At 47.3% G+C, this 23411-nt stretch overlaps 1 protein-coding gene across 4 annotated transcripts in view; it reads right to left on the bottom strand.

Moving 5' to 3' along the window:
- The window catches only part of LOC144938460 (CUB and sushi domain-containing protein 3-like), a 683443-nt gene that overhangs the window by 337277 nt on the left and 322755 nt on the right, over positions 1-23411 (bottom strand). For all 4 annotated transcript variants that reach the window (XM_078866283.1, XM_078866284.1, XM_078866285.1 and 1 more), the window contains 2 exons: positions 11266-11378; positions 4264-4446 (listed from right to left, as the gene is read on the bottom strand). In XM_078866283.1, coding sequence (XP_078722409.1) covers positions 4264-4446; positions 11266-11378 — 296 coding nt within the window. The remainder of the gene's footprint in view (positions 1-4263; positions 4447-11265; positions 11379-23411) is intronic.

Raw genomic sequence — 23411 nt, 5'->3', positions numbered from 1 at the left:
TTATCGTAAATGTCACTTAAAGATCAAACGAAAAGGTCCATACGAACCAAAAACCCTTTCTACAGTTATATTGTATGGTCACATCATTTGAAGAACATACATACAACATACATACACACCTAATTTGAAGCACACTACACACGTACTGAATATCACATGCAGATACACAAGCTTACAACACTTAGTAAGCACATGCATTAACTATAAAAGGACAGTCGTAATAAAAGAATTCAAACTTGTGATGCACCGCCCAGTATGCGCAGATTCTCTAAGAGATAGAACGACTCAGAGGAGCGAGAAAGCACAGACAGGCTGCAATGGAAGCCACGCGGGGAACCGGCATCAAATTCCACCCCAAGCTCTGCATTCCTCTATGTTAAGGTGTTATTGGACAATTAACCCTTTCCCGTTCTTTGACATCTCCACGTTGCAGAGCGGTTGTCTCATTCACCTCTGAATCTCGGAACGTGCAAGTGGTCAGCGTCAATTCTATTTAGAGAGGCATAGCGCCGTTGTTTTTAAAGTCGCTCACCGCAGAGAACTGTAGCGACACGATCGCTGTAATCTACGATAGCTGGCGCCAAACTGTGCCACACGCCCTCCCGCATGGCCTTGTGGAAGCCTCAGTGCCGACGTAGTTATTGTAATTTTAGTTTTTCTTCGGGTTCCGTTACAATCACGTACACGTACGTACACGTACGTCATCAGAATGGGAAAGGGTTAATGAGTGTTATTACATGCGGGTGAGGGGGCAACACCATCCCATACAGATGGAACAGGTGGAGTCCCCCGTAGCTGTACCGCCTTCTCCTGCCAAGCCAGAACATGGCAGCTCAATGCACGTGGGAAGGGAGTTTAGCAACATTTGTGTGATCTACAAACCCTTGCTTCCACAGTGCTGGATTACAGGCATGCATGGCCATCACCATGCAGCTTTTATGTCATCTAGCTTCATAGACCGCCGTGGGCAGCATGAAAATTAATCAAATCCAGTCTTCCAGTATTGTAGTACATTGCGATAACTGCTGCATATCCAATTCTTGCCCACAGTTATTCTTCAAAACATATATGCATAATATCGAGAATAAACTTAACTACAGTCACAATAAACAGTTGCTATATGGTAATAAATATGGCACTAAATTATAAAGTGAAAAGTCAAAAAGTTATTTCCTGCTCAAATCAGCCTTCAGGTGTTGCTCATATCCCATTTATAGCCCTTCGCCAGGAGGGGAATTCCACATTCCTATGGCTGGGGGTGAATCTATCCATAGGACAAAGACTGGTGACTTCCCAACCAAATAGTACAAATTGTTTTGATCCCAAGAGAGATGATGGCCTGAGTCAACACCCAGCCACGATTTGAACACGCAACCTTCTGATTGCGAGCCGATCACTCTTCTGCTGAGGTAGCTGATCAGTGCATCATACCTGGCCGGAAATATTATCATCATTATCATATTACGTTTTACACTGCCGTGGTTATTCTATGAAGTGACTGACAGTCAAGGCGTGTCCAATCAAACAAGCAATGAGGTCACACTCATCCTTTAGACTGGCGACCCCGAGCGAGCAAGTGAAAACATTCCACACTGCCATGGCCAATGCCAACCTCTGCATAAGATGACGACTACCACATTTCAACAAACCGGCGTTGATTTTATCAACTTAATAAAGATGATGGGCTTGGATTTGAAATCACAAACCTTTCAATCCTACGTTTGTGTCTTATAACTGCAGAGCCATCCACAGTAGGATGGCTGCCATAAATGATACATTACAAACTCAGTAACATTTTAATACGTAGGCTTTCACGACCAATATTATCCATAATCGAGGTGTTTTGGTTAGATCGCGTAAATATAAATATATCATTAAACCCGCCACCATCCGACAGCCAATTAGTAAGGTTTTCACGTAAACAGAACATGCCAATTCGTTAATAGTTCAGCACACCGGTGTGTTGGAGAGTAAAGCCACAACATTTGCATGCATTAACGACTGCGAATTCAACATTGCCAAGCATATTTACCCAAAATGAAATAATGGAACATTTGCCCACATTTTTTTTTTAAGATGGCTCTATGTACATTGTTGTTTTTGAACCTCTTTCGCACCGCACATAGCCAACCGTGTCAATCATAGGTGCTCTCATGCAATGAATGTTAAACTTCAATGGAATACGTTTTAGGCAAAGGGAATTGATGAAGGCTTGTTAAGGCTACTCACATGAGCACAGCAGGAATTCCATTTTCACCTATCAAAGGACCTGGGTGTGCTTATACGCACCACGTACGAGCAATGATTTAAGCTCTTCTCAAGAGAGTTGAAAGAATTCTGCAGGCAATCCGAGTTTTTTGCCAGTGCATCTAATTCACGCCTACCACTATTAACCCGTTCTTTGCCAGAGTTCTTCGCTGTAATCCAGCACTTGGGAGATGGGGTTTGTGCATCCCTTGACACATCATCATCGTCATGTGCAAAAGGATGCTCTGTGGTGGCTGAAATTCTGTACGGCCAAACGCTGTTAGAAAGTGACGACTAATATCATCATGGCCCACGAGGGGTGGTGTGGGCAGCACCGTCCTGAGTCACCTTTGATTATCGATGTTCTCGTTTAAGACTAAATGGATCTAGCAGAGACCAAATGCCAAGTTGAGATCACTACTTTTGACAGATGTGCATGGTCAGGAATGGAACCCAATGTCACTGACGTAACGGAGCGATGTGCTCATGATTGCTGCATCGAGACATACACAGAGACTCCAACAAGCGCACATACACACACACACAAGCATACATAGAAACAAAGACAAATATCCCCCATATAGCCTTTAACAGACTGTTGGGGCAAATGCTGTTAGCGAGCATCTATTAAGGCCGACACGGCACACAAGGGAGTGGTGTGGGCAGCACTATGCCTGGACGCCTTTATCTCCCCATGTTTAACACAGCATCCCAAGTACTATTATATGGCTGAGTCGACCTATTTATTGCTCGTGAGCGGGAATCGAACTTGAGTTGCTGGGTTTATAGCGCAGTTCGCTGACTGCTGCTCTCCATAGATTAAAAAGACAGGAACATGCGTGTGCGTATAAAAAAAGCTCATTTCAGGGAGTTGGATGGGTGCCTAAAGAGGTTAATGCTGCGCCGATATCACAGAACTGATCTAAGCCGTTGAAGTCCTGGGTTTCAATCCCACAATCCCATTATGGGATTAAATCCCAATTCCCAAGCCATGCTGAAGTGCAGCAAGTCTGATAACTTGTGTTGCCAATAGACTGCACAAATGGGACGCAATTATATATAGGTGAACACCTAAACATATTTATAAATGGATACTTAGCCAATAACACATACATATGCAAGTCTATTTTTGTTAGTTTGTTATGGGTAAACACACATTTTTCCACGAATTAATGAAAAATATGAGAATTTACATCCGGGCTTCACACAATGGTCAGCGCTTCACATTATGTCAGTAACTGTTGCAGGATGATGATACAGAATTTATTCTGAAGTAATTTCTGATTAGTCGTTTTTGTATTACAGTGACATATTGAAATCGTCGGGTTTAGACATAACCAATGTGAGCAGTTTTGTTTTACATATTTCACGTGATTGTTTTTTGTTGTTGCAAATATTATTATCGAGGCAGTGACCGTCAACTCCCCACACACGACAGCCGGCGAGATGTTAACTCCCTCATCTGTTTTCAGGAGGTCGTGGCTTCGATCCCAACCCTGACAATGCCTGTACATTTAGAGGCTGTATATCTCTCTCCCCGTGGTCGCATGGATTTTTATCCGGGTCCTCCAGTTTTTCCCCCACATTTGAAATCAACAAGCGTTCAGAGTATTTGGCTGATATAAATTTCCACATGATGGCAAGCCACTTTGTTGAGCTATCATTTGTGGCCAGGGCACTTCTGAAAAAGAGCACTATAGCTCAGCAGGTTTTACCTGGTAAAAATAAAAACTAAATTTAGTAGTTTTAACCATATGTGACTGAATCTCAGAAGAATCGGCTTCATTACTTTGCCAAGATTATTTTCGGCTTGCCGAGCCACCCACCGTCCTGTTATGTTTTCAATCCTATTCAGATCACTGCCACACACTTGTTGGAAGTACGATACGGTGGCACGCAGACAAATGCCGGCACGGTCTGCCAGCAACAAAAAAAAACAAAGCCACGGATGTGACCCCCGCCCCAACCCCAACCACGCACGTTTCTTGGGCATGCTGTCGAGGTGGCAGCACTCACATATGCATCTGGGAATGCTGGCTGTCCACTGGTTGTTGCTCTGGCAGGTGATGGCCTTCTCGCCAATTAGCTCGAAGGCCGACTGGCACTCAAATGTCAGCCGGTCGCCGTGGGCAAATCCGCCGGCGTCCCTCCTGCCGTAAGGAGGCACACCTGGGTCTCCGCACGTCCCGGCTTCAATCTCTGACGAGGGGAAGGGGGAGAAACAAATGCAATTGGGCGACGGGATAAAAGTCAAGCGGTGATGCCCAAGGGGATGGCAGCACGGCTACTACTTCGGCTGTCCCATCTATAATACGTCTGTCTGTCTTATCATCATCATTGGGGGGGTGGGGGAGGGGAAGATGCCAGCATTCACACGCCCCACTCTGTTTAGTGAAAAATCACGAATTTCATCGTCAACCCGGTGGCCGAACATCGATCAACGATCTCTCGGTCTCCAGAGTGACAACTCACCCATCGTCAGGGGTGCCGCTGTGGTGTAAAGGTCAGGACACTGAATGTACAATCCAAAGGTCACTGGTTCGATCTCCCGGCATGGCAGTCAAGACGACGGGTACATATTATTAAATTTCCCCAGCCTCTGTCCACCAAGGGGCATAAATGAGTTCGCCACAGATAGACTGAGAGGTCACGAGTGGTGCGGTGAAGCGTGGCTATTTCCAACTCTTTCAATATAGATAGACTGGCATGGAAGAATAAGATAAGTACCATCTAGAGGGCCTCTCTAGAGCTCCCTCTCGTGGACATCCTTCTGCCAACAGTGGCGTGAGAGAGTAATTGTAGGGCCACGCTCTCACCTTTTCATTGTCGTCATCATGAACGTCACAACCAGGAGTGCCAGCCAATGAAGGCAAAGGTCTCGTTTTAAGGTTCCACTAAGCACTTGAAGGGAAACCCTTCAGGGTCGGCTTTCAAAACAGGGAGAGCCAATTTTTTTAGAACTTGGTATGCAAAAAAAGATCTATATTTCAAGAGCTGCTTGTTGTGTATCCCCCACACCTCCAATTAGCGCGGTTGGCTACGTACGGTACGAAATAAGCTCAGCGTACACACATTCATACATGCATGTGAGAATACGAGATGGTGGTCCTTCATAAATAACGTCACGAAGCAGCTGTCCTTAAAAAGCCTGCCACACGCGGCACCGGAGCGGCAGGTTGCCGATCCCCTGATCGTGGGGAATGTTCAAAGCGGATGTTTTACGGTAGCTGTAACACTCGGGGTGTGAGGTGCGAAAGAATGTCATCCAGTGCGGAGAAACAACGAACAAAACACAGGTATAGCAATTAAAGAGGAGACAAAAAGATACAACACGCGCTCTGACTAATGATTCACGAGAGAATTGGCGCGTAAATTAACACACGGCTCTAAGATGTGTTGCATTTATTGTCTTGTATATTAGTGGTTTGCTCAATGTCTGCTTAAGTCCCCCCCCCACCCAAAAAAAAATCTAAGAGCTAATATTTGAATTAACACTGAAGTGTTACTGGTTTCGGGCAATGCACATTCTGGTGATTCAGTACGATATGAGGCTCACAAACCCACAGGCCCATCGGCTGTCAGAGGCGAGTGATGCAGCATTGTGTGCTCCCGTACACGGCGAGGTGCTGCTCACCTCGATTCGGCCAGTCATGAAATTCCCACATTTATACTAGATTTGAAGTTTTCGTGACTGCAAGGATCCATACTCTTTGGTTCTTTCGGTAAAGTCACGTAGGTAAAAAAAAATAGAAAAAAAAATACAAATAAATTTACTTTTTTATTTTTTTTATTTTTTTTTATTTTTTAACCTACGTGACTTTACCGAAAGAACCAAAGAGTACACATTTATACTGCCCGACACAACTCAATCCGATACTTGGAATGGTCGATGGTTATATCCAATGGAGGTACTTTATTCAGCTTATGGATAGAAGCAGAATGGTGAGCTCACATCAGTTATTAAGTGCTGCGTTTTGCAGGCCTCCCCGTCCGGACTTTGCCAATACAGTTATATCATTAAATGCGTTTTGCCAGTTTTATTTTATTTCTCAATATTTCACGTAACGTGCCAACATTACCTCCTCTATGGCCAGGTCGCCCGTCTTGTAACTCAATGGGCCTCTTCTTACCCGTCTCAGTAAAGGTCCGGGCTCTGGCTCCTTGACCCCCACCCCACCTCGCCAGGATTTTAAACCGGCGACTTTATTAGTTTAACGACGGTGGGTTCAGTGATGACGTCGTCCTGCTCTATTTCGGACCGGAAGCAGGTGGATTGCTTAATTTTTCTGGAAAATCGCCCGATTATGCTGGATGTAATTACCAGCGAAACGTCGCACTACTCAAATTGTAAACGTTATAGATTTACTCTCCAACGCACCGGTGGGCTGAAGTAGTAACTAATTGGCGCGTTGTTTATGAGACAAACCTTACTGGCTGTGTCGGGAGGTGGAGGGTTACGACACATTTACACTTACGCGATCTAACCCACAAAACCTTTATTATGGACTTTCTTCGTGTGACTTGGAGCGCTCCAACCGCGAGAATCATGCAATGTGAATGAGGGAATAACTTATTCATGAACTATTGAGAATGTATTCTGCATGATTCAAACTTTAGAATTATGTATTTAAGGGATGCCTGTCGTTAGAGTGCACGATTCATAATTGTGATTTCAAATGAAAAATGTGGGGAGGTTAGCCGCAGTGTATCATTTCACTACGGCAGATACAATATTTCCGGGACGAGAACGTGAACTGTTTTCCCGCCATTGGCTCTGAGCCACTGACGCAGATGAGCGGCTGCCCCAATGCCTATTTTTTTAGAACCATTTGCTACGGCTCACATGTCATTCCAACTCTAAGAATACCTTCCAGGCATTCGCAATGTGTCGTGGAACAGTTTCGACCCTTCTAACTTGACCTCTGCTGTTCGTGTAATGTTGTGATATAAAAAAAAATCTAACAAACTGACGGCAAAATGGCGAGGTCGTCATCCACTAGAGACGCGCAAAACCTGCCAGCTGCAACAGCTGCCTTTGTCCCTGAAATTACTATCCACTCCAAGAGCACGCTCTGCTATTTGTTTAGAAATGTCAATCTGTATTTCTCAATGAGACACTCATAGGTGAGAACATATATATACATATATAGCCGCTCGTTGGTTCTTTCGGTAAAGTCACGTAGAAAATAAAATCAATAATAATAGAATACGATGTTTCGATGGCAACTCAAGCAACCATCATCAGGTAAGAATGAATGAAAAAAAAACATAGTAAACTTAGAAATATAACGCAATACAACACAGAGAGTCGGCTAACACAGCAGTGAACGCGTCACCTGGTTGATTACGTTCTTCCAAAGATTGCTAAAAACACACTGTTTGTCTTGGTGTGTGTCTCGCTCTGTGTGTCTCTCTCTGCAAGTGTGTCTGTCTACATTGTCTCCGTGTCTGTGTTTTGTCTCTCTCTCAAATTTAGCAATCTTTGGAAGAACGTAATCAACCAGGTAGGGTGTTGACTGTTGTTATATCCGACTCTCTGTGTCGTATTGCATTATATTTCTAAGTTTACTATGTTTGTTTTTTCTCATTCATTCTTACCTGATGATGGTTTCCTGTGTTGCAATCGAAACGTCGTATTCTATTATTATTTGATTTTCTCTTTCTACGTGACTTTACCGAAAGAACCAAAGAGCAATTCCTGCAGTCACGAAAGCTTCATATATCTATCTGGTTGTGGTCAGAGTATCTGACTCACAATTTGACAGTTACGAGTTCACAACCCGGTTCAAGGCTAGACTCAGCCCCTCCGGAGTCAATGCTACCATGTGTAAATCGATTGTCTGGAGTGACCCCCCTTTTAGCCCCAAGAAGGTGGAACGTTTTCACCACAACAAAGCAGGGATTGGTGGCACAGTGGTTCGAGCAATGCACTGGAGACCCAGCCACCCAAGTTGAATTTATGGCCATGCCAAATGAGCGGAATCAAACTGAACCAGTCCTGCCTGCGCCCCAGCGTCGTCAACACACACACTGACCAGAGTGGTGAAGTATGGTGAAACAAAACCTGCACAACTGACACCACACGGGGAGGACTTTATCCAGCAGCGGATTGACAAAGGACCGAAAAGTATTATGAGTGCATTTCCTCTTCTATATATATGCCTGCACTAGGAACGGTGATGCAATGGTCTTCTCGATGAATCTGTCGACCTGAGTTCAATCCCAGTCATGGCTAATATCGGTGGCCAGCGATATAAGAATGATGAACATATCGTAAGCTACCGTGCATTAAGGCTAGCAACTGAGTGCTGTGAACGTGCAGTAGCACAATCTGAGCATCTTTCTCATTCCAAACGATGGAGGTGATACAACCTACCGGGTGCTCATTTTTGTCTGAGTGGACCCGTGAGAGACACAGCCAGGATGCTCTTTGTGCTGTGCGCGACCAGGTACTTACACCACTGGCTCAGCACCACCAATGGAGAGGAGCAACTTGCCTTATACACATTTAATTTTGAAGAGACGTTGAACGTTCACAGTACGTTCAGTATGTACGGTGTATGACCAAACTCGACTGCGTTCAATCCCTAGGCTGTAGGCAAGTTACAACAGTTCTTTCTGCTTAATCATTCGCACAACGCCATTTGGCGATTCCCTCCATCCCACTGCCTCTTTTCCAAAGTTCTTAAAACCTGCCCCGATTCAAGAAATGTGTTAACTCTCATCTGCAGCATTACAACTTTAAAAGTGCTGTTTGTTGTTGGCCGCTTGGCAGTTTGGGCCTCATTTGGCGGGCTGTGCTAAGCAATCGTGAGTAAGCAGCAATATATAAACACACACACACACACGTGTTCTAATTACATTTTGTCTTCAATGTCGTAAAGTTACTATAAGCTGCCTTTCGTTCAATTTCAATATTATTCAATAACTTTCTAAGCCTGCCACATTTTTCGAGTATTACTTTTTGTTATTAAATTTGCATTTCGAATTCTACACATGAGTACAGCAATACGGCATCCAATGTAACCTAATTCAGTGCTCAACTACGTGCAACTGTTACATTTCAAGCAACAAATCTGTGCTAAAAATTGGCAGCTGTTGTAAGGATTGCAATATAAGACCGACAGCCTCAAACACCACAGATGATTACTTTGTGTTGGGCTCTTCAGGTGGCATTGCATTTAGGGGGGGAATTTTGAGGTCAGGAAGGTCATCCCATTAAAATTTAGTTTATCACAGCAAAGGTATGTGAGAGACGCATCTATATTTAAACTGAAATAGAAGCTAATGCACACGACATATTTCCCAACTGGGCCTCAATAAAGTCTGAGTGTGTGCACGCATGAGTCTTGGTGGATCGGTGTGTATATGGGGAGCGGTGGCGGAGTGGTTAGCGCACTGCGCTACGAACCCAGTCACCCAAGTTTGATGTCCGCTCAGCCTTAAATGGTGCAGTGTGTAAACATCAGCACCAGGGAGACAAAGGCGGCCGGGCGTGGTGCTGGCCACCAACCCCCTCATGTTTTGTGCCTGCCTTCATAGGGGCTTGCCGAAAGCACTTGCCCCAACAGTCTTTGTTAAGGTTATACGGGGCATCTTTGTCTATGTATATGTTGTATGTTTACAGTACGTGGAAGAGTGTGGCAGGATGCTTTAAAATACACGTCGTGTGTGTTAACATTCGTATTGTCTACCATCAAATCACTCTAAATGTTATTGGTCTCGTAAGCGAAACCAGATTGCTACTGGTGAGTACTGTGATAACTGAATACATCTACAATGACAATGCTACATATTTTCAATGATTGCAAGAGATTTTTTTTTCTCCCATGACTACATTCACTCCACGTTGCCGCTGATCACGATTATTTTCTGACACAGTACTTGCTTTGTAAAATGTGCCCTGTAAGTGATTTAAACAAAGCAACTTACGAGCAGAATGCGACGATTCGATTCACACAATGAAGCCTACGTGTTAGGCTGACAATGAAGGTCTACATCTGTTGGAGGATGGAGTTTTACATTACCGTCTGCAGCACAGCATTGCAGACAAGGCAATATATATAACTGGGCAGTGGCTTTAGGAGTGACGATTGGCACACTGGACTTTCAATTCCGAAGTGGCCGATTCAATCTGCAAACAGCGGTGCAATTTTTATTAAACCCCCCTCTCCTCTGTCTACCAAGCAGTATAAATGGGATGCACCGCAGTTAGTTGATCGGCAGGTGGTCGCATGCGGTGGGGGTAACGTGTGGGTCCTCTCACCTCTTCCAACAACACGTCTGGTCCCACGTGGAAGAGTAGGCCAAAAGCCCGTAGTCTAGCGGCTCCCCCGAGTGGATGCCCTTCCACCAACAGCAATGTTTACAATACAAGGTGGCGAGATGTTAACTACCTCGCCTAGTCAGAGGTGTGGACTCGAGTCATGTGACTTGGACTCGAGTCAGACTCGAGTCATGAATTTGATGACTTGCGACTCGACTTGGACTTGCATAACAATGACTTTGTCCCACCTATGAGATGTGGACTCGAGTCATGTGACTTGGACTCGAGTCAGACTCGAGTTATGAATTTGATGACTTGCGACTCGACTTGGACTTGCATAACAATGACTTTGTCCCACCTCTGCGCCTAGTATACAGAAGGCCGTGGGTTCAATCCCATCCCTGACGCCTGTATATTTTGAGTTTGCGTGTTCTCCCCGTGGTCGCGTGGACTTGTCTCCGGGTCCTCCGGTTTTTCCCTCCACATTTAGAAACGTGCGTTTAGAGTTATCTGGCTGCTATAAATGTCCACGTGACAAGCCACTTCGTTGAGCTATCATTTGTGGCCAGGTCACTTCTGAAAAAGAGCTACATAGCATAGTGGGCCTTGCCTGGTAAAGTAAAAAAGAATTGTTACGTTTTTAGGAACTGCAGGGCCGCACGTCTTTGCTCGTGACTTTAAAGTGCCGTGTGTTGGCACCGTGTGTTGGTAATGCGTGCCGGTACCGTGTGTCACAACTGTGGGCCTGTTACCTTCATAGATGACCTTGAAGCCCAGCGAACCCACCGTCTCGTCCGTCTGAAGGTAAATCCACATCTGATTGCTGATGCTCACAATCAAGTCAGGCACGTCTGCACCAGTGAGGCTGTACACACACGTGCACAAAAATACATTATAGCAGCAATTCATCATCAGTCAGTGAATACATCTATTGGAAAAAAACCTGATGTGTTTTTTTGTCATATTCATTATTGCACAAAGACTAATTACACAAAATATGAGCATGTTCCACGTTAGGTTGTCGGCATTTTTCTCAAGCGAACAATATTTACGAGAACTGCTCCAACTGGGATAACGTAACACCGGGTGAAAAAAACGAGACAGATGTTGCACGATTGACACTATCACGAAAGACAATTAAAAGCACGCACACACACGCGCAACGCGTGTACAGAAGCTTAATTAAAAATATGCTTGGTTTAGCCATCTGTGAAGAATAACTTTGCCATTAGCCCCGAAAGACTCAACACTCAAGATCACACATGACGCTTTCATTTAACCCTCTGAAGCTCAAACTAAAAACAAGCAATAGTCTGAAACAACAATTACCGTACAATATTTTTTAAATTATAATCATCACAGTATGCTTGTAATCTAAAACATGGTAGTCTTTTGACTCGCAAACAGAAGGCTAGCCCACGTTGAGGTGGACTCAGCCCATTATGCTTATTCAGTAGATAAAACAGATACCACTTTGTTGGTGGTGGTGGACAACATGAATGTATGTTGAACTGCTTTCTCAACATATGTGGCCAACCGTATTAATCGAAGGTGCAGAGGAAGGACAACAAACTAAAAAATTGCACCCAAATCCGATGTGGAAATTGTCCTCTCAGCTCAGGGCATTTAACGAGCATGGGCACCATCCAACGGAAGTTTGTGCGCACGGAAAGCTTACGCTTTGGACTCTTCACGTATTTTCCGAAAGGATTTTGGACAACATTTGATTTCAAACATTCAAATGGCAATTAGCGAAGTTTTATTTTCGCATGGAAGAAAAAAAGTGTTATTTTATGTCGTTAATATCAGAAGCATGAGTGAAATGGATTATACTTACAAATGAGTGGCAAAGAATCACAAGTGAAATTGACCATCTGCCTTCGTGATTTCCCAGGTATTGTCTCAATGAGCTGGCTTCTTGCCCCGTTGGCAACCCTTTATGATCCCAGGTGACTGATCTGTGTTTTTTTTTATTCATCCAGTACAATTGTGACCACCGCTCGATTAAAGACTGATTTATCTTTGAAAAGAAGGGATTTCCACAACAAGCTGGCTACATTTTTTTTTATCGTTTTAAAATTACAATGCCCCCTTAAGTAGTGCGTGTGTGTGTGTGAGTGGTATTCACAGTGTGGAAAGTGGTGGCGCAGTAGTTGGCACACTATGCTAAGATTCTAGCGACCTGAATGCGATTCCCCGCTCACGGCCAACATCAGTGACGATCATCAAAACTGGTTCTAGGCCTCCCCTAGATCGACTCGGCCTTAAATGAGTACTTGGTGCGAAGTGTAAATATTTTCCCTGGGGAGACGAAGGCCAGGCATGGTGTTGGCCACTCACCCCCTCGTTTGCTGGACCAGCCTGAATGTTCGCTAACTGCACTTGCCCCAACAGTCTATTAAAGGCCGGACTGGGGATCTTTGTCTTTGGTTTCCATACTGAGCACACCATGCTCTAGTTGATGAAGAAGCGTGTGCCTGGGTACTGGTTCAAATACCGCTCACCACTGATGTTCGCCGCAGCAGGGATTTGAACTTGATATGTCACTACCGGATTCGGAGCGAGCGACAATCTCAATAACGCGAAGCGAGTCGATCGCAATGGGTTAGAAAGTAAAACAAGCGCGAGATAACACGACATTCCGTCTAAAACACTCCTTCTAAAACCCTCATACAGTCAGCAGCGAAGACGACGCTTTTCAAGAGGCGGTGTCGCGTCAGCATGAAAATGACTTGGGCGCAAAACACATGTTCAGCAGTTCTTCCTGCACGTCTAGATTTCGTTGAAAGGTACTTAAAGCGAGCTTCGACTCAAACGTGGCGCAGGTGGTGAATAAGGTAACCGTGAGTGATCGCGACGGCCGGGGAAACCGACCTGAAATGTCACGCGCCGCTGCCTTGTTAGACCTTAGGCCAATTGAAAGCAGCAAGCACCTTGAGTGGGTGAATGTTTTCCGCTGATTATTCTGAATCAAACATTTTTCCCCCCTCACAAGGTCACCTTAAAAAAAGATATCCCATGGTCTTTGCTTGCATCGGCGTCCTCTCTCGCACATATCCACATTTACAAAATCTTTGAATGTACAATTTTGTATAATGGGCTATATATATATGTATAGTTTTAGACCGTGTACAAAATGCAACGTGGGCTCAGCTGACAAAATAAAACGTAACCTTGGAACGTCCTTTAATGTGGCACCATCGACTTGCGAATTCCCAAAAAGAGTATTTTCCTGAATGGTGACACTAAGCTGTATCCATTCCAATGAATCGGAGCCAATCATTTCAAACAGCGCTGTCACGAAACCTTAACTACACTGTAATTTCAGCGCCGTTAACATCAATTTAAACCATTCTCTTGCCTCCCTAAATATTGAATGCTCCACCCACTCAACATAAAAACACAACAACACTCAATCAATCAATTAAATGTATTGTATTACATTAATCAAAGCCACTCTATTGTTATGAACAATTATTTTTTTCTGGCTGGCTGTGGGACCCAGCTGAAGGTATTCACTTTAGGTGGAATAAGCAGTTGGCTCGAGCACACGTGCTCTTACTGCGGTGAATAAAATAGCAATAAAGCACAAAGCAATATGTGCCAGCTGTTGTACGTTGCCCCTGAAATATCCGTATAATTCGTTGCAAACCATATAATATAATGGTGCTCATTTCCATGACAATTGGCGCTTTGAAATGTAGTGTTAAGGTGCGGTGAGTGCACCGCAGTGGTGGGGAGATGTTATCTCCCTCGCCTAGTATGCCAGGAGGTCGTGGGTTCGATTCCGAACCTGACGATGCCTATATATTCGGAGTTCATGTTATCTCCCCATGGTCGTCACGTGGTTTTTTCTCCAGATCCGCCGGTTTCCCCCCCCCCGCATTTAGAAACAAGCGTTTAGATTGTTTGGCTGTGACTATAAATTCCCACGTATGATGATATCAGCCACTTTGATGAGCTATCATGTGTGGCCAGGTCACCTCTGAAAAAGACGGAATAGATCAGTGGGCTTCACCAGCTAAATAAAATAGCTTAGTTTTAATGTCATTTTTATCGCTCACTATTGAGGTTGAAAGTGTAAATGCATTAGCTCTGTCTCTCTATCACGTGGGGTCACGATAACTCTCGCAAGGACCATCCAATAAAAGAAAAACTCGTTTTTATTATATAGAGGTGCGTTGCTCATTTGGGACTTACTCAAAAGAAACCTGGCCAAATTGATCAAAAGTTCGGCCAAAACTTGGATATGAATGACTAAAAAACAGTGCTAAGGATTCACTCTTGCCGTCCAAGGTAATGGGCATGCGCATCACGCACGCACGTGCCTCGCATCCCCCTCACGACTATGCGTGAAGTCACATTGAGACGGCGTGCAATTTGAAACATGTAAGTGTAGTGGAATAGCGCCGGCTGGTGGACAGCAGCGGCAACTGTGGTGGACAGACAGCACACACGCCGGTGAGGGTGTGCACGGTGTGCAGGCAGAGGGGAGGAACTAGGACAAGGGTCACGGAGGACCCCGTCTGGAGGCCCCTGCACCTGCTAGCGGGTTCGAGAAGGGAGGCGCGGTCAGGGCGGAGAGCCAAGCCGTGCTGGGAGCATAAAAAGAGGCTGAGAGCGGGAGTTCTAGGAATGGACTCGTCTCGTCGTTGCTGTCTTTTCGTCGCCGTCGTCGCTAAACGTCTCCACGAGATATCGCGCGACTAAGGATAGTAGTTGGCTATCTCAGTCAGCGCTGTCAGTTTTAGACGGCCAGTGCAGTGTACAGGCTCGGCTGAGCACCTGTGGAGAGTGTGCGGACGAGACTGTGAAAGTTGTTAATTGAGAAAGTGCCTCCTAGAAACTGTCTCTGAATCGTTGGCACTACAACAGCATTCTGAATTAAACGCCTCCGCAGGACAAACGCACATTAGAATGCGTGATGGGATCTATGCATATGCATGATTTTTTTCATTTTTCGATGCCGATTAGGCGTGCAGTTACCAAATCATTTACTGAATAAAATGCATACTTAAGTTCATGATAGATATGTTTAATAATGCCTGCAAGCATAACTTATTTATCATTTATGAAAATTACACGTAAATGTTACTTTTATGCTCATGAAACAAACGATACAGACAACATAAATTAAAATGAAAAACTATTTGATTTTTTAATCACACCACCAATGACATGACCGATCCTCGCAGCCCCCCAACCAGCCAGCAAAACTTTTCATCATATATAGAGCCCTGTCACTCTCCACCTTTAGTTTGCCTTCTCTGTGCTGTATATAACAATTAAACTCTCACTTTGCCCGTTTCTGTGTATCCCTTTCTCTGTCCCCTCTTAAACCACTCCCTCCCTCTGTATTCCTCTCCTCACTCACTGCATATCACCTACTTCGCCCCCCCCCCCATCTCTCTCCCTGATTCTCTCTCTCACCTCTCACCCTCGCTCTCCCTATTCCTCCTCTTTAAATTTTGCTCTCTTTCCCCTCCATTCCAGGCCCTTTTCACTCTCTCCCCTAGCTCCCTCCTCTATCGCATTTGTGTGGAATACACGGCCAGTGTGAAGGGTGATTGGGGGTGAGGCGTGATGACGTGGGTGAGTACGACAGACGAACCCAGATCAACGCTGTGGGATGCAGATGGCATCATCGCGTAGATCTGCGTGGTGATGTTACCAGCACATACGCACACTTGCCAGCGTGCCAGGAATCCAACCAGGCAGGCAGGAATCCAGTCAGCAAAAGTGTTTTTGTTCAAATGTAGTATGACTAGCTTTACTACCCGGCTTCGCCCGGGACTTGGATTCACCACGCCCGGCCGCCTTTGGCTCGCCAGTGGCGATGTTCACACACCACACCAGTTACTTGTAGGGGAGGCCCAGGACCGGTTGAAATAATCGTCACTGGTGGTGGCCATGAGCGGGAATCGAACTCGGGTCGCTGGGTTCGTAGCGCAGTGTGCTAACCACTACACCACAATGCGTTATGCTTCCGCACGCGCGGGTCACATGACAGATTTGACGTCACAGCTCACTTGCCGTGGAAAAAAAAGATGCATTATTGAGCTCCCCCCTCCCAAAAAATGTTTTATTTTTTTATTTTTATAATTCTTGCATGGTGTACAGTCTGGAAAGTACCCACATGGCAAATTTGCACGTGCATGTCGGGAAGTACACTAAACAGGGTTCGGCAACCAAAATGACGAGACATTTTTTTTTCGAATTCGGTAAAAAGCTCAATATTTCAAGAGCCGCAATGCATGTGAATATGAGATGGTGGTCCTTAATAAATAACGTCACGAAGCAGCAGTCCTTAAAGAGCCGCATGTGGCTCCAGAACGGCAGGTTGCTGACCCCTGGTCCTGGAGGATGCTGAATTGGTCCATGTTAAATGATGAGTGATTCATAATTCGCTTTATTTTTGGGGTTAGATCGTAGGCTTTCGCGACCAATATCATCCATAATTACAGATTAGGTTTAGATCACGTAAATATATAAATGTGTCGGTAAACCCACCACCACCCGACACAGCCAGTTAGTAAGGTTTGCCACGTAAACAGAACATGCCAATTCGTTACTAGTACAGCACACCGGTGTGATGTCAATGTTTAAACTATAAACCTCCACCACCCGGAAAAGCCAATCGAATCAAGTCAAGCAAGTGGGCAAAATATTATAATTGGTCTTGCTTTTTCAGAAAACTGGTTGAATATTGAAGAGTAGGCAACATTGCAGATGCTCCGACGTTTCGGACGCTTTGCCTGAGATCACAAGCCCTCACGGGCGGTGAGCTTTTGTCAAAATTGTACAAAGGTTGCTTGCTTTGTCAACATCCTCGTGTTTTGTGGCATATTTGCCCCCCACGTGACAACGTGATATGATTGGCCCTGTTGGGTGGTGGAGGGTTATAGTTAGATGAGCACGGTCATCTACGTATGGTGCAAAAGAAGTTCAACATACATGCATACATAAACAACCAAAAATAAACCAATCATACTTACACGATCTAGCCCATAATACACCAATTACGAATCGTAATATTGGTCGTAAACAAGTAAACCCGTAAAAACAAAGTTTTTCACTATAAATCCTTTATATGCGTGGCAGCGAACTTTATATAAAGGATTTAAAAAAACATATTCGCCTGTGGAGGACGCGGGGATCGATCCGCGACCTTTGGCATGGGAAGCGAGGGCGCTACCAACTGCGCTAGTCCGCCACGGCCTGTGGAGGGGTTACGCTCTGGGCTCTTATACTGTGACGTTCAGCCAAAGCCAAGAATGAGTTCTATTTGAAAATATGTAAAATATTTTTTTTTTGCCTAAAAGTGTAAAATTTTGTGAATTTTTTTTCACGAACATTAATTGTCTGTCACAACGAGTCTGTGTGGAAAATGTCAGCTCGATTGGATCACGGGAAGTGGGTTAAAAAACGACCGAAAGATTTGCACGGTCGTAAGCAAGCACGCAAGCAAGCAAGCACGCAAGCAAGCGAACTTAATATAAAGGATTTAAAAATATATTCGCCTGTGGAGGACGCGGGGATCGATCCCGCGACCTTTGCATGGGAAGCGAGGGCACTACCAACTGCGCTACTCCGCCACGGCCTGTGGAGGGGTTACGCTCTGGGCTCTTACACTCTGACGTTCAGCCAAAGCCATGAATGCGTTCTATTTGAATATATGTAAAATAATTTTTTTTGCCTAAAAAGTGTAAAATTTTGGGAATTTTTTTTCACGAACAATAATTGTCTGGCACAACGAGTCTGTGTGGAAAATGTCAGCTCGATTGGATCACGGGAATTGGGTTAAAAAACGACCGAAAGATTTGCACGGTCCTAAGCAAGTGTAATAAAAGACTTGACCACGATCTCTGGCTCAGTGTCCTTTATTCGGTCCGTACTGCGTTCCCACACGGCTGTCTCTCTTATTCTCTCTGTGCTGGTTCCGATGTCACTCCAGTCCACATCAGCAGCCCCGCTGCTGTTCTTGTCGCTCTTGCAGCCCCACAGCAGCTCCGCTGCTGTACTCTCACACAGCTCCCTTGGCTGTTCCTGCTGCAGCTCTGACAGCCTCGTGCTGTCTCGCCTTCTCGTCGCTCCTGCGACTCTTGGCAGCCACCCCGCTGCCCCTCACACACAGCCTTACTGCCTATCTCTATCTGCAGCTTTACACCTCCCAGTAGCTCCCTACTGTTCCCAGGGTTGGCTCCCGCTTCTGACGGTGCCCCCTCGGCTCGTACGCCCGCGTGGCCCCACACCTTTCCATTCACACCCCGACTGACTTCTCCTTCCGGTTTCCCGCTTAAGGACCCCCTACCTTTCCCCCACGTCACCTGGCTCCGCCTCCTCGTGACGTCACATCCGGAAGGTCGCTTTCGCCCGCATTACACCACCCTCCCCCATAGAAAAAACCCAGCCGACCTCGGCTGAACAACACCAAAGCGTAATGCGGTGAACCGACCTTCCCCCTTAAAGGACACTAAGCATGCAATATAACAACAAGAACAACACACAAGTAACATCGACGAACGTACGAAAGCATGCGATAAATACGATGGCAAGATCAAGAACAATAACAACATACAATCAACGAAACGTAAGCGATTTGGAACGAGTGCGGGTCGCCGGCCCGTCCCGGACGGTCGGCGGCCCACTTGTAGAACGGGGACGCGATGGAACACGAGAAATGACAGGGGGTAATTCCCCTGCTGCGATTGGAAGTCCACCGACATCTCGTGTCCCTGACGAATCAGTCTTGGTCGTATTCCGCGAATGCGCCTGCAGCGGGGTCGGAAGGGTCGCCGGGCTTGAAGGTACCGCAGCCCTGGCAGGCGCCCTATGAACAGGCCCACTCCTCCCCCGCGGTGTCACGGTCGGCCTGTCTGGAACAGGTACGACAGGCTCTCTAGCAAGATCAATGGACGCAGGCGGGGAAGAGTCAGAGTCAGCAGCAACAGACCCCGGCAAGGCAACATTGGGAGATGACGCATCACGTAGGGGAGCAACATATGGTTTCAACCGCGACGTATGAACAAACCAACGGCGAGAACCAAACTGAACGCGCGCCGACTGTGGATTGGGAACCTCAATGAGGCGCACAGGACCATGCCAAGGTTTGTGCAATTTAGGAGAGGTCCCCGGCCGCACCTGCGGGCAATGGAGCCAGGCCAGGTCTCCCACCTTCCAGGGGCACTCCCCCTCAGACCGCCGAGCATACCGCTCGTTCCGGGCCTGGGCTTTGGCCGTAGCCACGCGGGCGTTTTCCCGCGCCTCCGTAACCCGGCGAACCGTGTCCCGAATGTATTCAGGGAGTGGTTTACGAGGTCCCTTCACCCCAGTACCCAATTGCACATCCACCGGAGGCACGTTTTCCCGACCATACATAAGGTAAAACGGCGAATACCCTGTAGCCGCATGGGGCGTCATCCTGTACGCCGAAAGCACTCCGGGGATGTGCAGATCCCAATCCGATTGCTGTTCACTCACAGTATGGCAAAGCATGGCAGACAATGTCCTGTTCAGCCGCTCAACCATACCATCCGTCTGCGGATGGTATGGAGATGTCCGTATCTTCTTAGTCCCAAGGCCTGCGCACACTTCAGCCAATAATTTAGAAGAGAAATTTCGGCCCTGGTCCGTGAGGAGTCTCTCCGGCGCCCCCTTGTCCATAATGTACCCAAACAAAAAGGCGTCGGTGATGGCCGCGGCCGACTGATCGGGCAACGGCCAGGCCATCGGCCAACGGGAGAGATACTCAACCCCTACCAGCAAATATTTATTTCCCCTCGCCGATGGTGGGAAGGGTCCCAATATGTCCAGTGCCACCAATTCATTGACTCGAGACACCTGAATCGACTGGAGAGGCGGCACGTAAGGATGTTTAGGCGGCTTACGCCGGGCGCATTCAGGGCACGCGCGCACGTGCCCTACGACATCTGTCGCCATGCCGTGCCAAAAATAATGACGTTGTAACGTCAACAAGGTCTTCTGCACCCCTAAATGCAATAGTGTGTCACAATGGAGAGTTCTAATCAACTCAAATCGCAAGGACGTTGGTACCACCACACGCCAGCTTTCCTGGAACCTTTCTTGCCACATAAGCAGACCATCTCGGAGAGCGGTTCGCGGCCCCACAGCCGAACTCGGACTCCCATTGTCCCTCATAGACCGCTTCCGCATGGACAACAACGACTCGTCCATCATCTGTTCCCGAATCCAGACAGACCGCGGCAGATTCAAAACCCCATCAGTCGGTCCCGGTTCCATCGGAGTATCCGACTTCCCGACGGCCAACGTAAGCGGCTGAGGGGGGTTCAGAATCGGCGAACACCTATGCGTCCCCGACGCACATTTACAAGGGGCGCGCCCTGGTAATCTGGAAAGTGCGTCAGCGTTCGCATGGCGCACTCCCTTCCGATGTTGAATTTGGAAGGAAAATTCCTGCAGCGTGTCCAACCAACGTGCCCACTGTCCCGATGGCTGGTCCATTTTAAGTGCATATTGCAAGGCCGCATGATCCGTACGCACAATAAAAGAACGACCGTAAAGGTATGGTCGAAATTGCCGTAGGAAAAAAACAACCGCCAAAAGTTCTCTACGAGTGACACAGTAGCGTGTTTCCGCAGGCGACAAGACTCGGCTACCATACGCCACGACGCGCTCTACGCCCCCTTTAGACTGTGATAATACCGCCCCAATACCTGTGTCACTCGCGTCCGTATCAAGAATGAAAGGGCGATCAAAATCGGGATAATCCAATGTCGGGGCCGTAGCCAATAGATCACGCAGACTCCGAAAGGCCGCCTCTTCCGGCTCTCCCCAAACAAATTTCCGTCCTTTACCCGTAAGGAGATGCAAGGGCCTCGCAATCGTCGCAAACCCCGGCACAAATCTTCGGTAATACGAGGCAAATCCCAAAAACCGCCGAACATCCCCCACAGAGGCCGGAGTCGGCCAAACCCGGACACACGCCGTCTTTTCCGGATCCGTGGACACCCCCTCTGCACTCACAATGTGCCCCAAATAACGGACGGACCGTTGCAGTAGGTGGCATTTCTTTGGTTTGAATTTCAAATTGGCAGAGCGCATCCTCGTGAACACTGTCTCCAGCCGCGTTAAATGTTCCTCAAATGTGCGGCTGAACACAATAATATCGTCCAAATATATAAGACACGTCTCCCACTGCAACCCCGTCAAAACGAGCTCCATCAATCTTTGAAATGTAGCAGGGGCCGCATTCAATCCCATCGGGAGGCAGTTGAATTGAAATAACCCCTGCGGCGTACGGAATGCGGTTTTCTCCCGTGAGGACTCGTCAAGGGGAAGCTGCCAAAATCCCGAAGAGAGGTCCAGTGTGGAAAAGAACTTAGCCCCCGACAATGCGTCAAGGGAGTCGTCCATACGCGGCAGGGGGTACGCATCTGCCACCAATATCTTATTCAATTTCCGGAAATCGACACAAAATCGCAAGTTGCCATCCTTTTTCTTAACCAAGACCACAGGAGCGCCCCATGGGCTGTTAGATGGCGATATAATGTCCGCAGCCAACATGTCTTCCACCGCCCCCCGAACGTGTTCTCGCTCCGCTGGACTCATCCGATGCGAATTTAACCGAATAGGGGCAGCGTCGCCCGTCTCAATGTGATGGGAAAGCAACGATGTGCGTCCCAAATCCAAATCGTCGGAGCTGAACACATCCGAATACGTCAGCAACAATTTACGCAGCGCATCACGTTGCCCCACGGACAGGGAAGAATTTTCGTCACATAAGGTAGCGATCCAACGATTATCCGAACCCCTTGGCTCGGAAACACCAGCGACCACTCCCCGGCGATGCGGACAATCGTGCGTCGCAAACGCCGTAGTGGCATGTGCCACAACCGTACCGGCCGGAACACGGATGTTTTCCACCCCCGCATTAAGCACCTGTAAAACCGGTAATTGATCCGGCCGGACGATGGTCTGTGCCTCAACTAACGCCAATCCCGTTGTTATCGTGGCGGATGGTGACAACAAGACCCCTAATGCTCCTAGCCGATTGGGCAGGGGCTTCCGATACCGCAAGGGTATAAGCATCTGTGAACCAGGTGGGATGTCCACAGATGCGACGGACAGCGCCTGCACCTGTACGGCCGAAGCAGGTCGCCCCCAGGGCGACGGCAGAAACGAGATTCGACGGCCCCCCGGCAATTCAATACAATTCTCATTGATTTTAATCAAAATGGGCATCTTAGCCAAAAAATCCGTGCCTAGTAAGCAAGGAACCGCCAAAGATCTCGATATTAACACAACGCCCGAAGCCGACACATCCCCTATAGATATCTTAGCATCCACCTGGCCCACGATACCCATACTACCCCCGTTCGCAGCGACGCAAGACCCATAAACCGGACGCACAGCCCCCGGCGGAATGCCCAACAGATGGAAAATGACATCCGATATAATAGTCGCAGACGCTCCCGAGTCGACCAAAATGCGCACGTCCACACCTTGTATGGACCCCGGTACAGTGGACGAACCCGTAGCGGCCGCGACAACTCTCCGTGCCAATTTGCGCCACTGCGTAACTGAATGACAAGGCCCCGTCGATGGCCTTTCTTTAACAACAACAATAGGATCGCGCAACAAAGGTGGTGGGTGAGGTGTAAAGCCTTGCCGAGTGTCTGGTGCGTGCCGACATGCCTGTTTCGGAGGTTCCTTGGTCGGCTTGTCCGGTGTTGTGGGCTCCTGCTGCGGCGGACCCGGGAAGCGGGCCCAGCAATCTTTGGCGTAATGGCCCCTACGGCCGCAGCGGAAGCAATCGGCCTCGTTGCGCCGAAGCGCAGGTCTTGCATCCCGGCGGCCCCGTCCCGATGGCGTAGCGCAAGGCCCCGGCCTTCCGCGTCCCGACCATGGAGAGGAGGCA

This window comes from Lampetra fluviatilis, chromosome 22 (genome assembly GCF_964198595.1).
Source record: "Lampetra fluviatilis chromosome 22, kcLamFluv1.1, whole genome shotgun sequence".
Lineage (NCBI taxonomy): Eukaryota > Metazoa > Chordata > Hyperoartia > Petromyzontiformes > Petromyzontidae > Lampetra > Lampetra fluviatilis.
Note: the sequence above shows the minus strand (reverse complement) of the source record. Positions and strands in the feature narration are given on the sequence as shown.